This window comes from Ceratotherium simum, chromosome 8 (genome assembly GCF_057802395.1).
Source record: "Ceratotherium simum simum isolate JZ-2026a chromosome 8, ASM5780239v1, whole genome shotgun sequence".
Taxonomy (NCBI): Eukaryota; Metazoa; Chordata; class Mammalia; order Perissodactyla; family Rhinocerotidae; genus Ceratotherium; species Ceratotherium simum.
Window position 1 is genome coordinate 41,709,337 of NC_141907.1, and position 20,416 is coordinate 41,729,752.

General features: G+C 36.3%; 1 protein-coding gene across 1 annotated transcript in view; it reads right to left on the reverse strand.

Moving 5' to 3' along the window:
• The window catches only part of SCFD2 (sec1 family domain containing 2), a 386,325-nt gene that overhangs the window by 305,056 nt on the left and 60,853 nt on the right, over nucleotides 1-20,416 (reverse strand). The window contains exon 4 of the mRNA XM_004419062.3: nucleotides 4,020-4,195. Within this exon, the coding sequence (XP_004419119.1) occupies nucleotides 4,020-4,195 (176 nt within the window). The remainder of the gene's footprint in view (nucleotides 1-4,019; nucleotides 4,196-20,416) is intronic.

Genomic DNA, 20,416 nt, shown 5'->3' on the forward strand with positions numbered 1-20,416 from the left:
CCAGCAATGTGTGTGTGTGTACGTGTGTGTAGGATCAAGTCAAACTTATCTCAAGAATGCAATAATGATTATTTAACATTAAAAACAATTATAAATACAATTCACCACATTAACAATTAAGGCAGAAAAAAACTATAGTTATCTAAAAAATTCATAATCTGCATTAAATAAAGTTCAACACTCATGCATTATAAAAGCAACAACTCAGCAAACTAAGATTAAGAAGGAACTTCCCGGGCCGGCTCCGTGGCTTAGCGGTTAAGTGCGCACGCTCTGATGCTGGCGGCCTGGGTTCGGATCCCGGGAGCGCCCCGAGGCACCACTTCTCCGTCCAACGTGAGGCCGAGTCCCACGTACAGCAACTAAAAGGATGTGAACCTATGACATACAACTGTCTGCTGGGGCTTTGGGGGGAAAAAAACTGAATAAATAAAATCTTTAAAAACAACAAAAAAAAAAAAAAAAAAAGAAGGAACTTCCCTAGCCTGATTAAAAACAAAACAAAACCTCAGCAAACATAATATTTAATGGTAAATTTGTTGTTGTTGTGAGGAAGATCGGCCCTGAGCTAACATCCAGGCTAATCCTCCTCTTTTTGCTGAGGAAGACAGGCTCTGAGCTAACATCTATTGCCAATCCTCCTCCTTTTTTTCCCCGAAGCCCCAGTAGATAGTTGTATGTTATCGTTGCACATCCTTCTTGTTGCTGTACATGGGACGTGGCCTCAGCATGGCCGGAGAAGCGGTGCGTTGGTGCGTGCCCGGGGTTTCGCACCCGTGGCTGCCAGTAGCGGAGCGCGAGCACTTAACCGCTAAGCCACGGAGCCAGCCCTTAATGGTAAAATTTTAGAACATTTTATTAAAGTCAGGAATAAGATGAAGATGTCTATTTTTATTGCCTCTATTGAACAGTGTCTTAGTATACCTGGTCAGTGCACTAAAAAGGAAAGTGCTATCAAGTGTGGAAAGGAAGAAGCGAATGTAAATACAAATGCAAAGTTGTTGGACATGTGACCACCAGTCAAAAGTCAAGAGTATTCCTATATGCCAGCAATAAACAATTAGAAAACTGAATTTTAAAAAATTCAATTCACAATGGCATTAAAATCTTTAAAACATCCACAAATAAATCCAATAAGTCTCTTTTATAGAGAAAAGCATAAAACTAGACATATTGATTTTTTAAACACTGTGGTATTAATTCTGTGATAGATAAACTGACCACTGGAACAGACTAGAAACTAAGCAATAAACCCACTTTCATATGGGGTCTTAGTATATTACATATCAGTAGGTAAAGGATAAATGTCTTTTGGCTCCAAATAACAGAAAACCAACTAAAGTGACTTAAACAACGAGAAGAATTATCACCTCACAAAACAAGATCTTTGAGGTAAGGTTCAAAGTCATCATTAAAGATTCAGGTTCTGTCTGTCTTCCTCAGGATCTTGGTGAGCTCCCTTCATTATCACAAAATGCTCGACGTGTCAAACATACAAAAGGAGGCAGAAAAAGGAGACTGTGTCTTCATTACGTATCTTCTATCAGGGCAAAAGAAAATTTTTCCTAGAAACACCTCCAGCAAACCTTCCTTTGTCCATCTTTGGCTAGAACCGCTAAACCAATCGTTCGGTGGGGAAACGAGAATACCAATATAGTCTGAGACCAATCAGGATTTGCCTGAAATCATGTGGGAAAAGAACACACACTGGAACAAAATTGGTGTTCTGTCAACATGAGAAAGAGGAAAATGACTGTTAGATAAGTAATCTACAGTACAATGGAATAGTTCATAAATGGTGTGGGGAGACTAGACTATCCATATGGAAGAAAAGAAAATTAGATCCTAATAATATCATAAACAAAAATACATTTCAGGTCGATTAAAAATTCAAATGTTATAACAACAATAAACAAACACATAGGGACAGAGATTGGATTGGTGGTTACCAGAGGGCAAGGGGGGAGGGAGGAGGGTGAAAGGGATAATTCGCTACATGTGTGTGGTGATGGGTTGTAATTAGTATTTTGGTGGTGAACATGATGTAGTCCATGCAGAAATAGAAGTACAATGATGTACACCTGAAATTTTTGCAATGTTATAAACCAATGTTACTGCAATAAACAAAAAATTAAAAAAAATAATAATAATAATAAAAAAATAAAATAAAATAAAATAAAATAAAATAAAATAAAATAAAATGTGTAAGGTTTGGGAAACAAAAAAAAAAATTCAAATGTCAAAAGTAAAAGTTAATTTTTCATGGAAAATATAGAACAATATATTTAGAAATTAGGGGTAGAAACGGATTTCCAATATAAAACATAAATAAGCACAAATCATAAAGGATAATATTAATTAACTAGACTACACTAAAATTTAGAACTTTTGCACAATAAAATATATAGGAATTAAAGTTAAAAGACAAACAACAGGCTGGGAGAAGTATTTGAATGATGTAAGACAGTTTTTTCTGTTACCCAATAGATATAAATGGGCAAAGTAGAAGAATGAGCAATTGACAGAAGAGGAAAATTGAATAGCCAATAAATACTATAAAAGACGCTCAGCCTCATCAGTGGTCAGAGAATTGCAAATTTATATAAAGAGATAGCAATGACTCACTATAAAAAAGGTTTGTTTGATAATACTGAGTGCTAGACATTATGCTGGGAAACACCATCATCCATTCCTAGAAGAGTCAACTAGTTCGACTTCTTTGGTGATCAATTTGGTGATATTTAGTAAACTCAACAATATGCATGGTCAACAATCTAACAATCCTCTCCAAGGTGTATATCCTAGAGAAACTCTTTCACATGTGTACCAGAGGACATGTTCCAGGATATTCATCACATTCTTTCTAATCACACACACACACACACACACACACTCATACACACACAAATATGGAACAGCCTAACTATACATCAATACAGATTGGATAAATAAATTGTATATTCATACAATCAAATAGTATGGTATTGTTTAAATGATGAACCAGATCTATACACGTCAATATATCTTAAAAATAGAATGTTGAGAGGAAAAAGCAGGTTGTTTAGGGATATTTATGATGTTATATCACTTAAATAAAAAGCAAGACTCATAGCACAGTACTCTGGATTATCTTTGGAAAATAAATATTTAATAAAAATATAGAAATAAGGAATTGAGCTTGTGATTACCCCTGGGAAAGGAAAAAGGAAAATTGGGGAACCATGAAAAGGTCCTACCCCACATACAATTTCTTCATAAAAACTACAAATGGCGGGCCGGCCCCGTGGCTTAGCAGTTAAGTGCGTGCACTCCGCTACTGGTGGCCCGGGTTCGGATCCCAGGCGTGCACCAACGCACCACTTCTCCGGCCATGCTGAGGCCGCATCCCACATACAGCAACTAGAAGGATGTGCAACTATGACATACAACTATCTACTGAGGCTTTGGGGGAAAAAAAAAAAAAAGGAGGAGGATTGGCAATAGATGTTAGCTCAGAGCTGGTCTTCCTCAGCAAAAAGAGGAGGATTAGCATGGATGTTAGCTCAGCGCTGATCTTCCTCACAAAAAAAAAAAAAAAAACCTACAAATGCTCTTTTACTGAGCATCATTTTAGGTCACATGCTCTATGTTGTTTAAGGATTAGAGACTAGTTAGTATCAGAAGAAATGTAAATAGCAGTAGTATTCTACAGGAAAAGTAGCAAGGATTGAATAAAAATGCAATGAAGATCAAGAAAGATCCAAATGGCATAAAATTGAAAAGAAGTTTTCAAAGGTTTGTCAAATGCTCAAAAAACATTCTTAGTATTGAGTGAGAAGCCAAAGATGTCACTGTCAAAAAAAAAAATAGGTATGGAAAAAGTTTCTACTTGAATTTTAATTTGTGGGCATACAGAGAATATGCTCTAGCTCATATGTCAACAATATGATTTATTACTAAGACTACAATAAATATCACAGTTTTTCCCAAAGTGAGAATTTTAATTATTAATATCCCAAGAACCTCCCATAGCAACATACCTGGAGAAGGAGTCTTTCAAAAGCCAGAAAGTTGTCCCACTTGGCAGTCTGCGGGTGTTTCAGAGTTTGAACTGTGGCCAGCCCAAGCTGTAGGAGACCACAGTGATTCACTAGAGCTTTAAGGTTGTTCTTGAAGAGCTGAATATAGGATGTGAGCTGCCCCGGAGTGACTCTCCCTGGAGAAACAAATAATTTATCAGTGTACCCTCTTCTGGGAGTGGTAAAAATAATGACAAGAAAGCCATTAAAAATACTACTGCCTTATATTGGCACAGAACTTCAGAGCTGACTGCAAGCTTTCCTAAGCTATTGTGATTCTTACAACAGCAAAGTTGAAACTATTACCTGAATTTTGCATGTAAGGAAACAGTGTTAAGTGATCTGGCCAAGGGCATATTGCTAGGAGAATTCATTTTATAATTCTGCAATACCCCATAAATAAGTTCTCAAATAAATTCACACAAATAAATATTTGTTGAGCTCAACATGGAACCTCTCCAAGACACATGATTTAGCAATCTAAGAGGCAAAAAGACAAGATTTCTAATTGTGTGTGTGTATGTATTTAAAGTAAGAGGAGAAATCTGTCATGACTATAGCTGAAATTTTACCACTGATATCAGTGGGTTCACGACAATATTCATGAGGATAAAAGCTGGCTGTTACATGAAACAAAAATGTATGGAGAACTGGGGTGGCAAAAACACTGGAAGATGAGATAGAAGAAGAAAGGATTTGGTATGGGTGACACAGCACATTTACTACAATGGTCACTCAGATCTAGAACAAGAGACCCTGCCTCATAAAAGACTAGAGATTGTACCAAAAAAAAACCCCAAACAAAAAAACATCTGTTGAAGATTCACTCCTTCTGAGCCTCTAAGTCCAGCTTTTTCCAAAGCAGCCCTTCAATTTAGTCACTTCCCACTCTCCACGGTGTCAAATTTCATTCCTGCCATTCATCAGTGCTATAAACAAAACTCCTGACCACCACAGATTCTCCCCATTGAGCAAGAAGGCAGCAATGGGGCCCAACATAGATACAAGCCAAGGAAATCTTTCCTGTTCATCCTATCTACACCATGTTTGTAGGTTGCTCTCTGATGCCTGAAACCTAAGTTTGTTTGTCATATTTAGGTTTGTTAATATTTGCCAACGAAACCACCTGTATTTATTTAGCACTTCACAGTTTACACAGTGCAAACATGCCCTCTCCTGATTCTCATAGCAACTCTATGGGGCGGCAAACAAGGTGTCTGCTGCATCAATTGGCCCCACCTGAGGCACTGAGAGTTGTGTCTTACACGGCGCTAACTGGTAGATATCACTTAATAAATGGTTTTTGCTACAGATCATAATACACAAAATAAAGACCTTGCCACAAGAAACTTATAAGCCTGCAACATATTCTTTCTACCTTTTCATTACATTGTTTGAAGAGATCAAGAATTTTGAAGTTCCTTATAACCAGTTTATCAGGGTGAGCATCTAAAAAGAATAAGAATAATGGGAATGATAATTAGGGAGGTGAGTCTCACTAGTTTCTCTGGTCCCTTGGTAAAGCATGAGTTCATTCCTGATTCTCAAAGCAGCAAGCTAAAGATTTGCTTGCTTAAGTATTAATAGAGAAGAGCCTCACTAACTCTTTCTTTCTTTGGTATTGAGTCAGGTTTATTAAGGTATAATTTACAGGGCCGGCCCTGTGGCTTGGTGGTTAAGTGCGCACGCTGCAATGCTGGTGGCCCAGGTTCGGATCCCGGGTGTGCATCGAGGCACCACTTCTCCGTCCATCCTGAGGCCGAGTCCCACATACAGCAACTAGAAGGATGTGCAGCTATGACATACAACTATCTACTGGGGCTTTGGGGGGAAAAAATAAAATAAATAAAATCTTTAAAAAAAAAAAAAGGTATAATTTACATACAGTAAAATTCACCCTTTTCTGGTGTACAGTTCTACCAATTCGGACAGATGCATATAGGTGGATAAGCACTATCATAATCAAGATATAGAACATTTCCATCATTCCAAAAAGTTCCCCCTCTTTGTAGGCAATGCTCTTTCCCCATCCCCAGGGACTGTGAACACTTACCTATGTTTATCAGATTTCTGTCCCATAGTTTTGGCTTTCCAGAATGTTATATAAATGGAATCATACAGTATGGAGCCTTTTGAGTTTGGCTTTTTTCACTTTGGCGTAATGTATTTGATATTCATCCATGTCGTTGCTTGTATTAGTAGTTTGCTCCCTTTTCTTGCTAAGCAATATTCTGTTTTATGAGTGTGCCATAGTTTATTTAGCCATTTATTTAGCCATTCACCAGTTAATGATCATTTGGGTTGTTTCCAATTTTTAGAAATTATGAACAAAGCCTTCACAAACATTTGTGTTCAGGTTTTTATGTGTGTATGGACATATGGTTTCACTTTTCTTGGGTAAATTTCTAGGACTGGGTTTGCTGGATCATATGCTAAATGTATGTTTAACTTTATAAGCAACTAACAAACTGATTTCCTAAGTGGGCTGTCCCATCAGCAACATATGCGAGTTCTGTTGCCTCGCATCCTCACCAGCACCTAGTATTGCCAGTTATTTTTATTTTAGCCAGTCTAATAGGTGTATAGCAATCTCATTCTCATTTTAATTTGTACTTTTCTAATGACTAATAATGTTGATCATCTTTTTATGTGCTTATTTGCCACTGTATATATTTTTTGGTGAAGTGTCCAAATCTTTTGCCCAGTTTTTATTAGGTTGTTTATTTTCTTATTATTGAGTCGTGAGTGTCATTAACTTTTATCAATTCATTGATTCAACATACATTTCTGTGCCAGGCACTGTTCTTGCTGCTAGGAATAAACCCATGAACAAAGCAGACAAAAATCTCTGTCCTGATAGCCAACAAATAAAGAAGACAAATGACCCCATGATGCTCTCCTAATTAATTCAGCCTATTACATGTCATTCCTCTCTTAGGAGATGGGGACCTTTTGTGCAAATGATTAACATTTTTACACAATGAAATCTTCTAACACCTATCAACATTAAGTAAGTGAAAACAAATTTTCATACAAAACGGGTTCAAATCTAAGATTGCCATGAGCTTCTTTTAATTGTTTATACATTGCACTGCTGGTGACTGGCAGAGTGGTTCCTGGACACATACAGCTTAGTCTATCAAGAGAGATATTCATTAAGCAATTATACAAATAATTACTTAATCATGATTATGAAAATACTGCTAAAGAAAAATAAAAAACGTCTTAAAAGTGTGAAAGACTCTATATGTTGCAAAACTGCCTCTCTCTCCAACCCTGTCTCCTCAACTCAAAGAGAAGGAATTAAAACAGGCTCAAAATACATACAATCCATTCGTAATACAACTGTCTTTTAGAGAGACCACAAGAAATGGAAATCATCAGAAGGTTGGTTTAGATTTCTATTGTAATAACCAGAGTTCAATTTAAAGAGTATCTTCAAGTCAAAAACATAGTTGAACTTTTCATCCAGTGAGCATTTCTTGGCTCAATCTCAGACTCAGTTACCATATTTACATAATGTCACCCTCCCACATATGGCATGTGATCCAAAGGAACAAATGGGTATATTTCATAACAGGAAACGCCAACAAAACACTACACTGTGAATTTAGCAATTATTCACCCTTGCTGCTCTATTCTGTTCCCTCTGTATATCTTTTTCTTACACACACATGCCAGTAACACTTCATTAGATACATCTTGAGAGCAGATTTTAATCATAACATGCTAATTGGAATTAGTAAAAGAGTACGTCACACAGATGCTTCAAAATATAGGCTAGTGACATTTAAAAAATTTTAAACTTAATCAAACCTTACATAAAACAAGTCAAAATCAACTAATTGACTATCAAAAATGCTATAGTGAGACTAACGACTTGAGAAAGCTTCTCAGTTCATATCAACTAAAACAGCAAGCAACTAGAACCAGGTGTTGAAAAAGTAATAGACGAAACATTTATTCAGATCTCACATTACCAAAAAAAAACCAAACTTGTCAGGCAGATTTACATGGTGATTTTAAAATGTCAACCCAGAAGGCCTTGCAATACATTTTTTAAAGCCATAAAAACAAGGGTTATTTTATATCAAGACCACATAATATATAGCAACTTTTTGAAAAGTGACAATTTTGAAATTTGAAAAATGATTTTCAAGTAAGAAAAGCTATGAGGCTTTTTTTTATAGCTCTTAAGAAAGAAAAACAGGCTTCTGACTGTAACTAAGCTAAGAGAAAAACACAAAACTTTATCAACCATCAAAATATATTTATTATATAATCATATATTAATATATATATTTTAATATATAATTAACATATATATTAACATATAACTATATATATTAAAATATATACATTTTAAAACTCTTATTAAAATAGAATTATCTCTTGGGGAAAGGGAACCGATTTGGAAAATAAAAGGATTTAATATTTTAATATTATCTGTGATCCTTACAATATTGAATTCAATTGTATTCAATTGCATTATGGAGCCTATTTTTCCATTCACAACATACATTTGATAAATAACTTTCTCAATCTGTTTTGTGGCTTATTAAAATATATTTAAAATATCTAAACAGATATGATTCTTTCTTGATATTCTTAAAATAAAGAGTATTCTGTCAGTGCTATGTTTGATTTAATCCCAAAATTGTGTCTTAATGGTAGAAAGAAACCACTATCAAAAATTTTGTCTAAAACAGCATAATTAGCTACTATATATATTTTTTAAAAACCTCATAACAAAAGAAATAATAATACTGTCATTGCATGTTTTTTATTCATCACTTTCCTGAAAACCCATTGTGTAAAATTTGAATAAACAAATTTATGTGTTTTAAGACTTGACTCACAGAAATTAAATATCAGCATTTCATTTGTCTCCTTTTCAATCATTTCTCTAATATAATAAAAACAAAGTATATTAACATTTAAATATAATATGATCTGCTAAAAGTCTGGTTTATTAGCTCACACATAATTGACAAACAGGAATAATTTCAACACAAAAATCATATCTGTTCATGTGTTATTTTTTCTCATTATTTTAACACCTTGTGCCACCAAATAACAGCAGCTGAACACAAAGTAAACAAACACAGCTGAAGACTGCAAGCCACAAGACAGACTGAGCGCTGTGTGCCACGCCATGCATCCCATTTTTCCTCTTGGCTCTGCTTGGCCACATGCCCTATCTTGGAAGTACTTCCTGTTTGAGTCTCCCTGATTTTCAGTGCATTTTGCCTTTGCCTCCATAACTAAACAGCCTCAACTCCTCTTTACATCCCCTTCCAGTGAGCTACCTTCCACTCTTTTCTTCACATAAAGGCTTATACATGCTGTAACATTTCTTTATATATAGGAATTTAGCATGTCTTTTTAAGTGTGCTAATATTTTTATCAAAATTCTTATTGTTTTCGTTAGCGTTTTGATTATAAATTTGCATAGGTTTTTGAATGGGCTCCTGCTAATGATATTTTTTTATCATGAGCCCTGATGCCTAGTACGTGATTTTGCAAAACAAGTTTTCCAGGAATGCACACATATGATAGCAAAAACACCCACACTGATATATAGACAAAGGTGGCAGCTCTACTAAAATTAAACTATTGGTTGGTAGGCAGCACCATCAGAGAAAATTTCAAATGTTAATTCAACAGTTGACGGAAGAGAGCCAGAATCGTTTGTATGAAAGATGGTTTAGGGATTTGTAAATTATGTACAAAAAGCTCAGAGGGTAGACTGAGCACATAGGTTTACATCGTCTCCTCATTCTGTCAGAATGACAGAAAGGAATAAAAAGGGATAGGAACACACAACAACAAAGAGATCGTGAGATAGTCCATAAGCAGACAAAAGAATCCAAACACTTCTGCCCTCATCTGTTGGTTATCTTTGTAATTTACATGATATACTTAAACTTTCTTTTTTGTTCTGTCAAGTACAGATGGTACCCTACGGCTTCTCATGTGCTAAGAAGAGGATATTAGCGCCCCTTACCCTTCCCTTTACTTCTTATTTCCCCTTTTCATCTTTCAAATCATCTGGACTTCTATTTTTACCTGGTCAAGATTGATAGTGTTTATATTTTGTTCTGTAACAATAATTTAGTCTTACGTGCTTTTTCTACAGTTTGATTTGAAAAGTTCAAAATCAATCAATACTGTTTGCATCATTAGGAACTATATAACTATTAATGACAGAGCCAAACTATGTGCTATGATTACATTGCCTTATACATATAATATGCTCTGAGAATGCTTGATGGCACTTTTTTTTGGCATTACCTGCCTTAATCAACGCTGTAAAGTATTCTAGTCTCAAATACACTGTCTTATGTCTGGAGTTATTTTTTTCTTCTCTGAATACTTTACTACCAAACCCCTTCATTCTCCAGTTCCATCATGGATGGATTGTTCTCTAGGCCTTTCTACACAGCCAGCAGCCTGGAACTCCTTTTATTGCTTTCTACTGTTGGAACACTGTTTCCTTAAATCCCTGATTTTTCTTTCTTGCTATACCACCTTGTTTTGCTAGACACCCTCAAGTACCTTCCTCAGAAAACGTGTGTAGAAAGCAATGTTTTTTTTTACATCTGAAAAGGCTTTTTCTTGCCCTCAAAGTGGAATAATAGTTTATCTGGGTATAGAATTCTAGATTGAAAAGAATGCCTTGCTTCATTATCTCCTGGCTCAGGGTTACTGATGAGGGTTGAATGCTATGCTCATTCTTACTCCTCTGTAGGTGAGCTTCTTTTTCCTCCCATTCTCTTGTACTCTAAGGATTCACGGTGATTATGTCTAGTTTAGAGGCATTCTATTCTTTCTACTTGCTTCTCAGAAAGCCCATTCAATTTGACTATGTCTTTCTTCATATCTGGGAAAGTCTCACACCCTTTCTTTGCTAGTTTCCTACCCTCTGCTTTCTCTCTCTTTCCGAAAGCTCCAATAGTTCTTAGACCTCCTGGATTGGTTCTCTCTTTTATCTTTTCTGTCATCTTTTCAATGTCCTGTTCTTTCTCTATTTCATGAGATTTCCTTGATTTATCTTAAACTTTGGCTGAATTTTATTTTCACAATAATATCCTTATTTCCAAGAGCTCTTTTTTAAAATAACAGCTTTATTGAGATATAACTCACAAGCCATAAAATTCACCCTTAAAGAGTACAATTCAAGTGGGTTTTAGTATATTCACAGAATTCTGCAATCATCACCACTATTAATGTTTCAGAACATTTTCATCACCCCAAGAAGACAGCCTGTATGCAAATTTCCTCTTTATAAAAAAGACATATAGCTATAAATCCATACATATTAGAATATAAGCTGAATGAAATTTTCAGTTGGAAGACATAACTGTACTTAGTTATACTAGGAAACAGAGAAACAACAGAAATGAGAACATTCAGGGCCAGCCCGGTGGCTTAGCGGTTAAGTGCGCGTGCTCCGCTGCTGGCGGCCCGGGGTTCGGATCCCAGGCACGCACCGACGCACCGCTTCTCCGGCCATGCTGAGGCCGCGTCCCACATACAGCAACTAGAAGGATGTGCAACTATGACATACAACTATCTACTGGGGCTTTAGGGGTAAAAAATAAATAAATAAAATCTTTAAAAAAAAAAAAGAAATGAGAACATTCAAGTATAACTGAACTCTGACTTTTTAACTAATAATACTATCATCATTTTTATTGTGTTAAATAAATGTTTTAATTGAAGTACAAATTCCTGGAAGGTGAAAGAGGAATGGAAGAGTACTAAATGATAGAGCAAAACAAACAATAAAAATAAACCTCTTACTTACCCTCAGCCACCCAAAAAGGCTTTGCCTAGAATATGTGAAGGGCACTGCATCGCAGAGGGAGCTACCTGCCCAGAAGGTACAAGCAACTCCAGACTCAGAAGCCTCAGGTGTAATGGAGGTAGAAAGGGAGGAGCATAACATAAAGTAAAGCACACAAATCTCAAGTGTACAGTTTAATTAATTTTTACATATGTATCTATCCATGTAACCACCATCCAGAAGAAGGTATAGAATATGTCCAGCACTCTGGAAGACTCCCTCGTATACTTACCCAGTAAATAATCCCACGAAGGTAAACCATCACTTATCTCTATCACCAGAGATCATGTTTTGTCTGCTTTTGAACTTCATATAAATGGAATTATACATATGTACTCTTTTGTGTCTAGCTTCTTTTGTTTAACATTATCTAAAATTGCAATTTTTTTATGGTGATTTATTGCTCTATATGACTATATCAGTTTCTTTATCCATTCTGCTTTGAAGGACATTTAGGTTTTACATTTTGGGGCCATTACACATAATGATGCTATGAATACTCTAATACATGCCTTTGGTGGATATAAGCACTCATTTCTAACGGATATGTGCCCAGGTGTGAAACTGCTGGGTGGGTGTATACCTAGCTTTAGTCAATACCGTCAGTTTTCCATGGTTGTATCAATCTCTCCAAACATTTTAAATTTGATTAAATTTAACTTAATTTAAAAGTATTATGTAATGTTTAAAATGAGGTACAACTATAGGATTAAGTTTCCTTCATGGTATTTTACGCTGGGTAGCCAAAATCCTAATGGGAGCAAGAGCAAAAAATCACAATGGAAACCACATTGCCATTCTACTACTATGGACCTTGATTTTATTTTTCTCATTATTTGGTTATTTGTTTATTTACTTACTTTCTTACCTAATTACATAGAAAAAGGCTTGGAAGGCAAGATACTAATTTAGGAACAAAGGTTACATTAAAGAGCAAGATGGTGAGGAGGGGGGATGTACATTCACTTTTTATTTTACATACATTACTATATGAATTTTCTAGAAGCATTTGCTAGTATTACTTTTTAAATAGTCTCTTTGTTCTGAAATAAAACCATGTCTGTCTCATGTAGAATGAACAGATATGTATTTTTCTCTGGGAAATTTGAGTTTATGACTACCACTGATTTGTACAATCAACAAAGTATTGTCTTTCAACAAATAAAGAAATAGAAGAGTAATAATAACTGCCTGCTTCCCACCTCTGTTGAGGTGAAAGGGCAAAGAAATATGGTTAACATGCAGGTGGAGAAACTTAAGTCAGACATGAGAAAAAAATTTCACGATTGTGATGACTATTAGACGTTGAAACAAGTTATTAAAGGGGGAAGGGGGAAGAGGAAAGGCATTATAAATCCCCTGTAGGGATTTGAAGGGCAGTATATACAGACATCTGTATAGTGAAACTTGGATAAAGCCCAGCTGGGAATTGATGTCTATTTTTATAACACCATAAATACTGAGGAAAGTTTTCTGGATTATCTTTTAAATGGTATATGTTTCTTGTTACACAAATTTTTGAGCTCTACAGCATTACAAAGATAGGATAAGAAACTAATGTGAAAAGAGCCTTTTAATTATATGAATCAATTCAATCAAATGGGTGCAACATTCAGAAATCTATTGCAAGATATGTTTTCAGGAAAGTATGGAATAAAGTATAACTGCTGCAGGACCAGGAGTCACAAATAGAAAATAAACAAATCTCCCTGAAAGTTATACAAAACAATGAAGTATGAAACCACCAGATACATTTACGGTTTGGCTTTCTTTGGAAAGGCAGACTTCCTGAGGCTAACTGCATCAAAGTTTACAAACTCAACAGAGAGCACAGAAGGGAACAGATAGATTATGCCTGTTATCCAGGGGGCAGATTACCAGGCTGCCAGGGAAGGAGCATTTCCTTGGTGGGTCCACTCTGCCTTGGAAGCAATTTCTGCTCCTAGGGGAGCCTCTAAGTAAAGAAACTCCCACCCTGCAGCCATAGGCCTTCTCACATCATTCTCTCAGGGTTTTTAAACTCCTAGCCCATAATCTTATGTTGAAGATCCCTTATGTTGAGAAAACATAAAGATAAATAAGAGGAGGAAGAGGAAGAGGAGAAGGAGGGAAAAAAAAGAAAAAGATGATGCACCAATTTAAGTTAAAAATATAGAGCCAGAGGGTAGATGCTTGAAGAAGGGACACTAGAAATTCAGAATCCCATTTTTCAGATGAGGAAATAGAGAAAGAGAGGCAACTCAAGTTCTATTTTAGGTGATGGGGTGTAAGAGGTAAGCATTAAGGCTTTCAGGCGTTATTAATTATTAATTCAATGAAAACTCCTTCTGTCTCTTTCTCTAGATTCTCTATCTTCTTCACACCCCTAAATGGATGTATTCCTTAGGGCTCTGCCTTCAACCCTCTTCTCATTCATTCTACCTTCTCTCTCTGAATGATCAACTTTATATTTCCTTTAGAAATTCATTACTTAGGTCAACATAATCATTACGTAACTAAATCCGAAATCTCTACTTTCACTTCTGGAAACCATTACTCTAGTCACACATTTCCCAACTGAGATGATCAGGGAACAAATCCTACAGACAGAGTAATTCCAACCCGAGATCTGGTAGAGTACTCTTCACATGCAGTTGCATGACCATTGATCATTATGTTTATAATGGGTCTTATCTGCCCAGGAGACAACTAATAATTTCATCTTGCTATACCCTCCTTTTAGAGAACATCTTGAATTTCACAAACACTATGTTTCATATAAATCATCTCATCTGATTATCAATTAGCAAGTAATAGAATCTCCATTTTGCAGATAGAGAAACAGATTCAGAAAAGTTAAATGATTTGTTCATTTGAAGACAAGATAATATTTTATATGTTTCCTATCCCCTACAAGGACCTAATACATAGTATGCACACATAATAAATATCTTTTAAATGTATAAACAATTGTCTATTACCTCTAGATCTGGAAAATGTCCAGAAAAAATTTCAGTGAGCCTTCCCTCCTTCTATTTTGACAACTATGATTCAAATGATTTCAAGGAAGTTGTGCCAATCTCATACCCCCAAAAATATGGCATTCTTTTAAATAATGGTTCTCAAAGATGTTCCACGGACCCCTGGGTCCCTGAGACACTTTTAGATAGTCAAAAAGTTAAAACTATTAATAATAATAATTTTAAGATGTTACTTGATTTTGTTACAATGCTGTATTACAATGGTGGGTAAAAGTGCTGGTGCCCTAGCACCAATACAGGCAGTGGACCAAATTATAGGAGTAGTCAGTTTCACTTCAGAATGGGCATGATGAAACTGTAAATGTTATTAATTTTTATCAAATCTCAACCCTTAAGAAATTCTGTGTAAAGAAATTAAATATTCTGTGTTAAAGAAATGGGAAATATATAAAAAGCACTTCTGGTGCATTGTACATTGAAGTACAATGATTATCTTGAGGAAAAGCAGTGGTATGATTACTTGAGTTGTGAACTGAACTAGCCACTGTTTTCATGGCACACAATTTTTACTGGAAGAGACAACTGAAAAATTATGGTTCTTTATACATTTTTCCAGCCTGTCACTTCAAGGAAAACAACTGACAGTTTGTATTGTCAATGATAAAAGTCAAGTTTTCATGTGAAAATTATAATTTCGGAAAACTTGTACTGCCCTATATCTTTATATTCCCAATAATTAAAAATTGTCTAATGATATCAGTAGGGATATCAACAAAAGTGGTTTTGTTACATTGTATTATATATGTAAACATTTGGAAGAGCTGCATAATTTAGTGAACCAATATTTTCCAAGTTACTAATACACAACGGTATAAAATAATGTGTGTATAAAAGATCCATTCAAAGTGCAAGAGAGACCACTGGGTTTTAATTTAACAGAGTATGGAAAATTCAATGATATCATTTCATATTCCATGTTGTAATTAAACTGTAAGAAATTAGCTCTTGTAAAATTGGTGTAGTATCAAAGAAGACTATCTGTAATTTTCTGAAAAGGTATTAAAATATACTCCTCCATTTTCCAATTACGTATCTTTGTAATTCCAGCTTTACTTTACATGTTTCATCCAAAATACTATATTATAATGGATTGAGTGAAGAAGTAGATATGAGAATACAGCTGTCTATTAAACCAGACATTAGAGATGTGCAAAAATGTAAAACGGTGCCACTCTACGTTATTTTGTTTTAGAAAATATAGTTATTTTTCATAAAAATCTGTTACTCATGTTTACCTGTATTATGTTTGTCATATTTTATATTAATTAATAAATAACTATCTTAAAATTTTTCCCTGCTTGAATTTCTAATGTGATATTTTCTATCTATCAATCAATAGATAAAATCCACATAAACAAAAGTCTGTGGGGTCATCAATAATTTTTAAGAATGTAAAGGGGTTCTAGGACCAAAAAGTTCGAGAACCAACGATCGAAATCAATGTCACTTTGGATTCCATGGGAGAGTGATATAAAAAGCAATCCATGGGGCCTGGCCCCATGGCCGAGTGGTCAAAGTTTGGCATGCTCTGCTTTAGTGGCCTGGGTTCGTGGGTTAGGATCCCAGGCATGGACCTCCTCCACTCACCAGCCATGCTGTGGTGGTGTCCCACATATAAAGTAGAGGAAGAATGGCACAGATGTTAGCTCAGGGCTAATCTTCCTCAGCAAAAAAAAAAAAAAAAAAGCAATCCATTAAATAACTATATAACAAATACCAACTGACAGTATTAGCTCAAGAACTTATTTATTCATTTCATAAACATTTATGGGTATAGAGTAAGTTCAAGGTCCTGTGTTAGGTTTGGAGGATACTAAGAAGCATAGATAAGAGTTCTCAACCCAAACTGCTCAGGGTCTGGTAGTAACTGCTATAATAGCAGTATGAACAAAAACAGTACTGATAGGAATATAAGATGTTGCCTATTAGAGAGGATAGTAGGGGATGAGAGAAATGTTAGAGAAAATGTTGAGAGAGAATTTTAAAAGCCAGGAGACTGAACCATAGGAAATGAGCATTCTGTTTTTGGAGGGGGGAATGGAAGATGGTGAGGCTTTAAGATCAGTAGCAATCATTAACTGAATATCTATGTGCAAGGTCAACAGGGGAGGCAAAAATATCTATAGTCTTCTAGGAAACCAGAAGGAAGGAAAAGAAGGTATAAAACAAGTATCAGAAAGAGGAAGATAATCAGAAGATCAGAGTGACATGAAGACCAAGGGAAAAGAACCCAAGAAAGAAGACACAATCAGATGCTACAGAGACATCAAGAGGAACATGAAAAATCAGAAAGGAAATTTGTAAATAGAAATATTAACGCATATAACTAAAAGTAGAAATACTCATTGTTCTCTATTATTCATCCACCCTCATCAGGCAATCCAGAAATTCAACCAAGTACAGAGCCACCCACTATGTACCAAGTCAAGCAGCCAATGAAAAACATGACATAGACACTATCTAACAAGGTTTTGGACCCACACACATTTAATTATATTGCACTGTGGTAAGTGCTAAGACAGCAACAAGAAAAAGAGCTGTGAGTCTTCAGAAGCAAAAGCAATCAATTCAGCCTGCTGAGGAGAGGGTAGAAAGAAGGGTACAAAGGAATTCGATATGGTTCCACAGAGAAAGTGACATCTGTATTAGATCATAAAAAATAAGATGGGTTTTGACAGGAAAGATGTGTGTGTATGCATGTACACGTGTGCGTTGGAAAGTGAGTGGTTATATTAGTTAAGGTCCTGGCAGGAAAAAGATGGCACACTCAAACATGGAAAATAAAGCAAGCTTAACGAAGGGACTTTTTACCAGAAAGTAGGCTAAGGGAAATCACGAGTGTTAAAGGAAACCAACAAGGAAAGGGTAGAAGGATTGCATCCTGGCAGGGAAGAAGCCAGGCAAACAATACCTTAACCATACTCTCCTCTCACCCTCTAAATCCCTGCCCCTGCCTCCCATTGGCCAAACCCAACTGAGAGGCCAAGGACAGGAAAGCCTGTTAAGGCAGCCCACAATAGTTAGCCTCCAGAAGCACAGGTAGAGAAGGGTGGAGTGGATCTGGAGGGACAATCAAAGGGGAATACTTCAGGCAAAAACAACAAAGACCTGGATCTGCAGAAGTTCATGCTGAGGAATGGGGAGTAGGAAGGGAAAGCAATGGGCGTAGATGGGTAAAGCATGAGGCTAGAAGGCAGAAAGACTTTTACAAATAGCATGCTAAGACGTTTGGACACTATCTTGAGGCAATGGGGAAGAATCAAAGGGTTTTAGGCAGGGGAATGGCACAATCATATCTGTGTTTGTAGCTCTGTAGCCTCTACCCTCCCACTCCCAGTAGTTTGACTCCTCTATCTAGAAAGAGGCCTGATACAGAAGTCAGACAGACCCAGGTTTGCATCCCGGCTTACTTACTGTAAGACTGTATCAGCCAGGCCCCTAGCAGAAGGCAGAAAACACATCAGTTATTTGAACAGAGAAAATTTAACACACAGAATTAACTGGGTAACTGAAAGGATAAAAAGAGACCTCCAAGGAATCATGTACCTAGCAACTGCTGGAAGCAGCTACCACCACTGGGGTGGAGGAAACAAAGGGAAGAGGTTGGAATTATTAAAACTTAGAAACTTAGGGACTTGTGAACTGAAACTCAGACCTCTGAGAATAGAGCACTACTCAGCTGGGCTGGTACCTGTGAGGGAGGAGCACCACGAAGCTGGTTCTGTAAGTGTTGGAAGAACTGCAAACTGGATTCAGCTGCTCCCACAGGAAGGACCTGCCACTGCTGCAGTAAAGTATTGTTGGCATGACACTCACAAGCAGAAGGAAAGTCCACAGGAAGCAGACAGGAAGGAGCAAGTTGCCTCATCCCCTTCCAGCCTTGCATTCTCCCTCTAGCACCCCTCATTATCATAGTCTAACATGGAGCCAGCCGGAAGAGCAGAAATGTGGTCTGCCAAGTCCCAGCCCTGGCATTACAGAGAAGGGTGGGTTTAGATCTGAGAGACAATAACAACAACAGTACAGCGATCCTGGAAAAGAAACTTAACCTTTTTGGGTTTCAGTTTTCCTTGTCTGTGAAACGAAAGTAAAAACAGAGTAACAAATTCACAAGATTATCAGGAAGATTAAATGAAACAAACTTCTGTTATAGTACCTGAAACAAAGTAGCTATTCAATAAAAGTCCATTCCCTTCCTCATTCCCCAAATGGTGGTAATAGCTAATATAAGAAGACACGATGTGTGAGAGTTAATAATCAGTGTATGTGTCCTATGAGGCATCCAGATTTTCTCATCTTTTACGAATTACCATATATCACATGGTATGTTGGTCTTATTAGGTTTTAAAGTATCTTTTTTGCAAAGTTTAACATCTCCCCACCTATTTCTCTCTCTCTCTCTCTCTCACACACACACACAACCATGCTCCCCTTAATTCCAGAAAAAATTCTCCATAATGAAGGCAAAAGATATAAATGTGATCAAAACAGAGCTGTTATCTAGCCAGAACTGGATGAACTCAAGTACCAATAACAGGAAGCAGAGTACTCTCAATGATGTTGAAAAAAGTATATACCAAATAAAATTTTAGAGTATTTTGATTTATTGTTGTTTTTCAACGCCAGTATTGCTAAGTGGTAAAAGCAGGAAATGATAGTAGCTGTGGTATTGATGGCAAGCAGAAGTCACTAATCTCGTCTGGGGCTTCATTAAGAGAAATATAGTGTCTATAAAAAGAAGTAAAGAACAAGACACCTTTGTTCGGCCCTGGACATCACATTTTAGGAGGGACATTAACAAACTAGAGCTTTGTCAGGGTCTCAGAACTAGAGGCAACTGTGATGGTAAAAGGTGGGCAAGGCTTGTCTTTTCATGAATGGTTGAAAGAACTCATCACATCTACTTTGGAAAAGAGAAAACAGTAGTGAGTATACAGGGCTGACACTATAGGACCCCAGAACCAGGAGAGTAAATTAAGAAGTATCTCAATGTAATGGATCAGATCATCTGGAAATGTAGCTCAGGAGATTTTTCTATAAAGGTGTCACCACAGAGATTTGATCATCCCAAGTACAGTCAAGGTGATTTGTGGGGTGAACCGAGTCAGGGGAGAGGTAATAGAATGTAATCGCTACTAAGCTGAAAATGGAAAAATTATTCAGAATTCTCTGTAAAGAAAGAATATGTTATCAAAAGGGAGGTATTCAGCATAAAGACTAGAAAAGGACAAGTGAAATGGAAAGAATGAATCAGTCCATTTCCCAGAAAGAAAGAGGAAAATCAGCTAACTTGATTTGTTTGCTTTGATTTCACTCTCTTCAAACAACCTTCTCACTATTTGGTTTCCCACATAGATTTTCCCACAGACAGAATATACCCATAGCACACCAATTTCAGTTTTCTTAATAGTCATAACCTTCACTCTGCTCAGAGCTTTCTTTCTCCTTCAAAATTCCAGGAAATAGATATTTTCCCCATTTTTTATGGA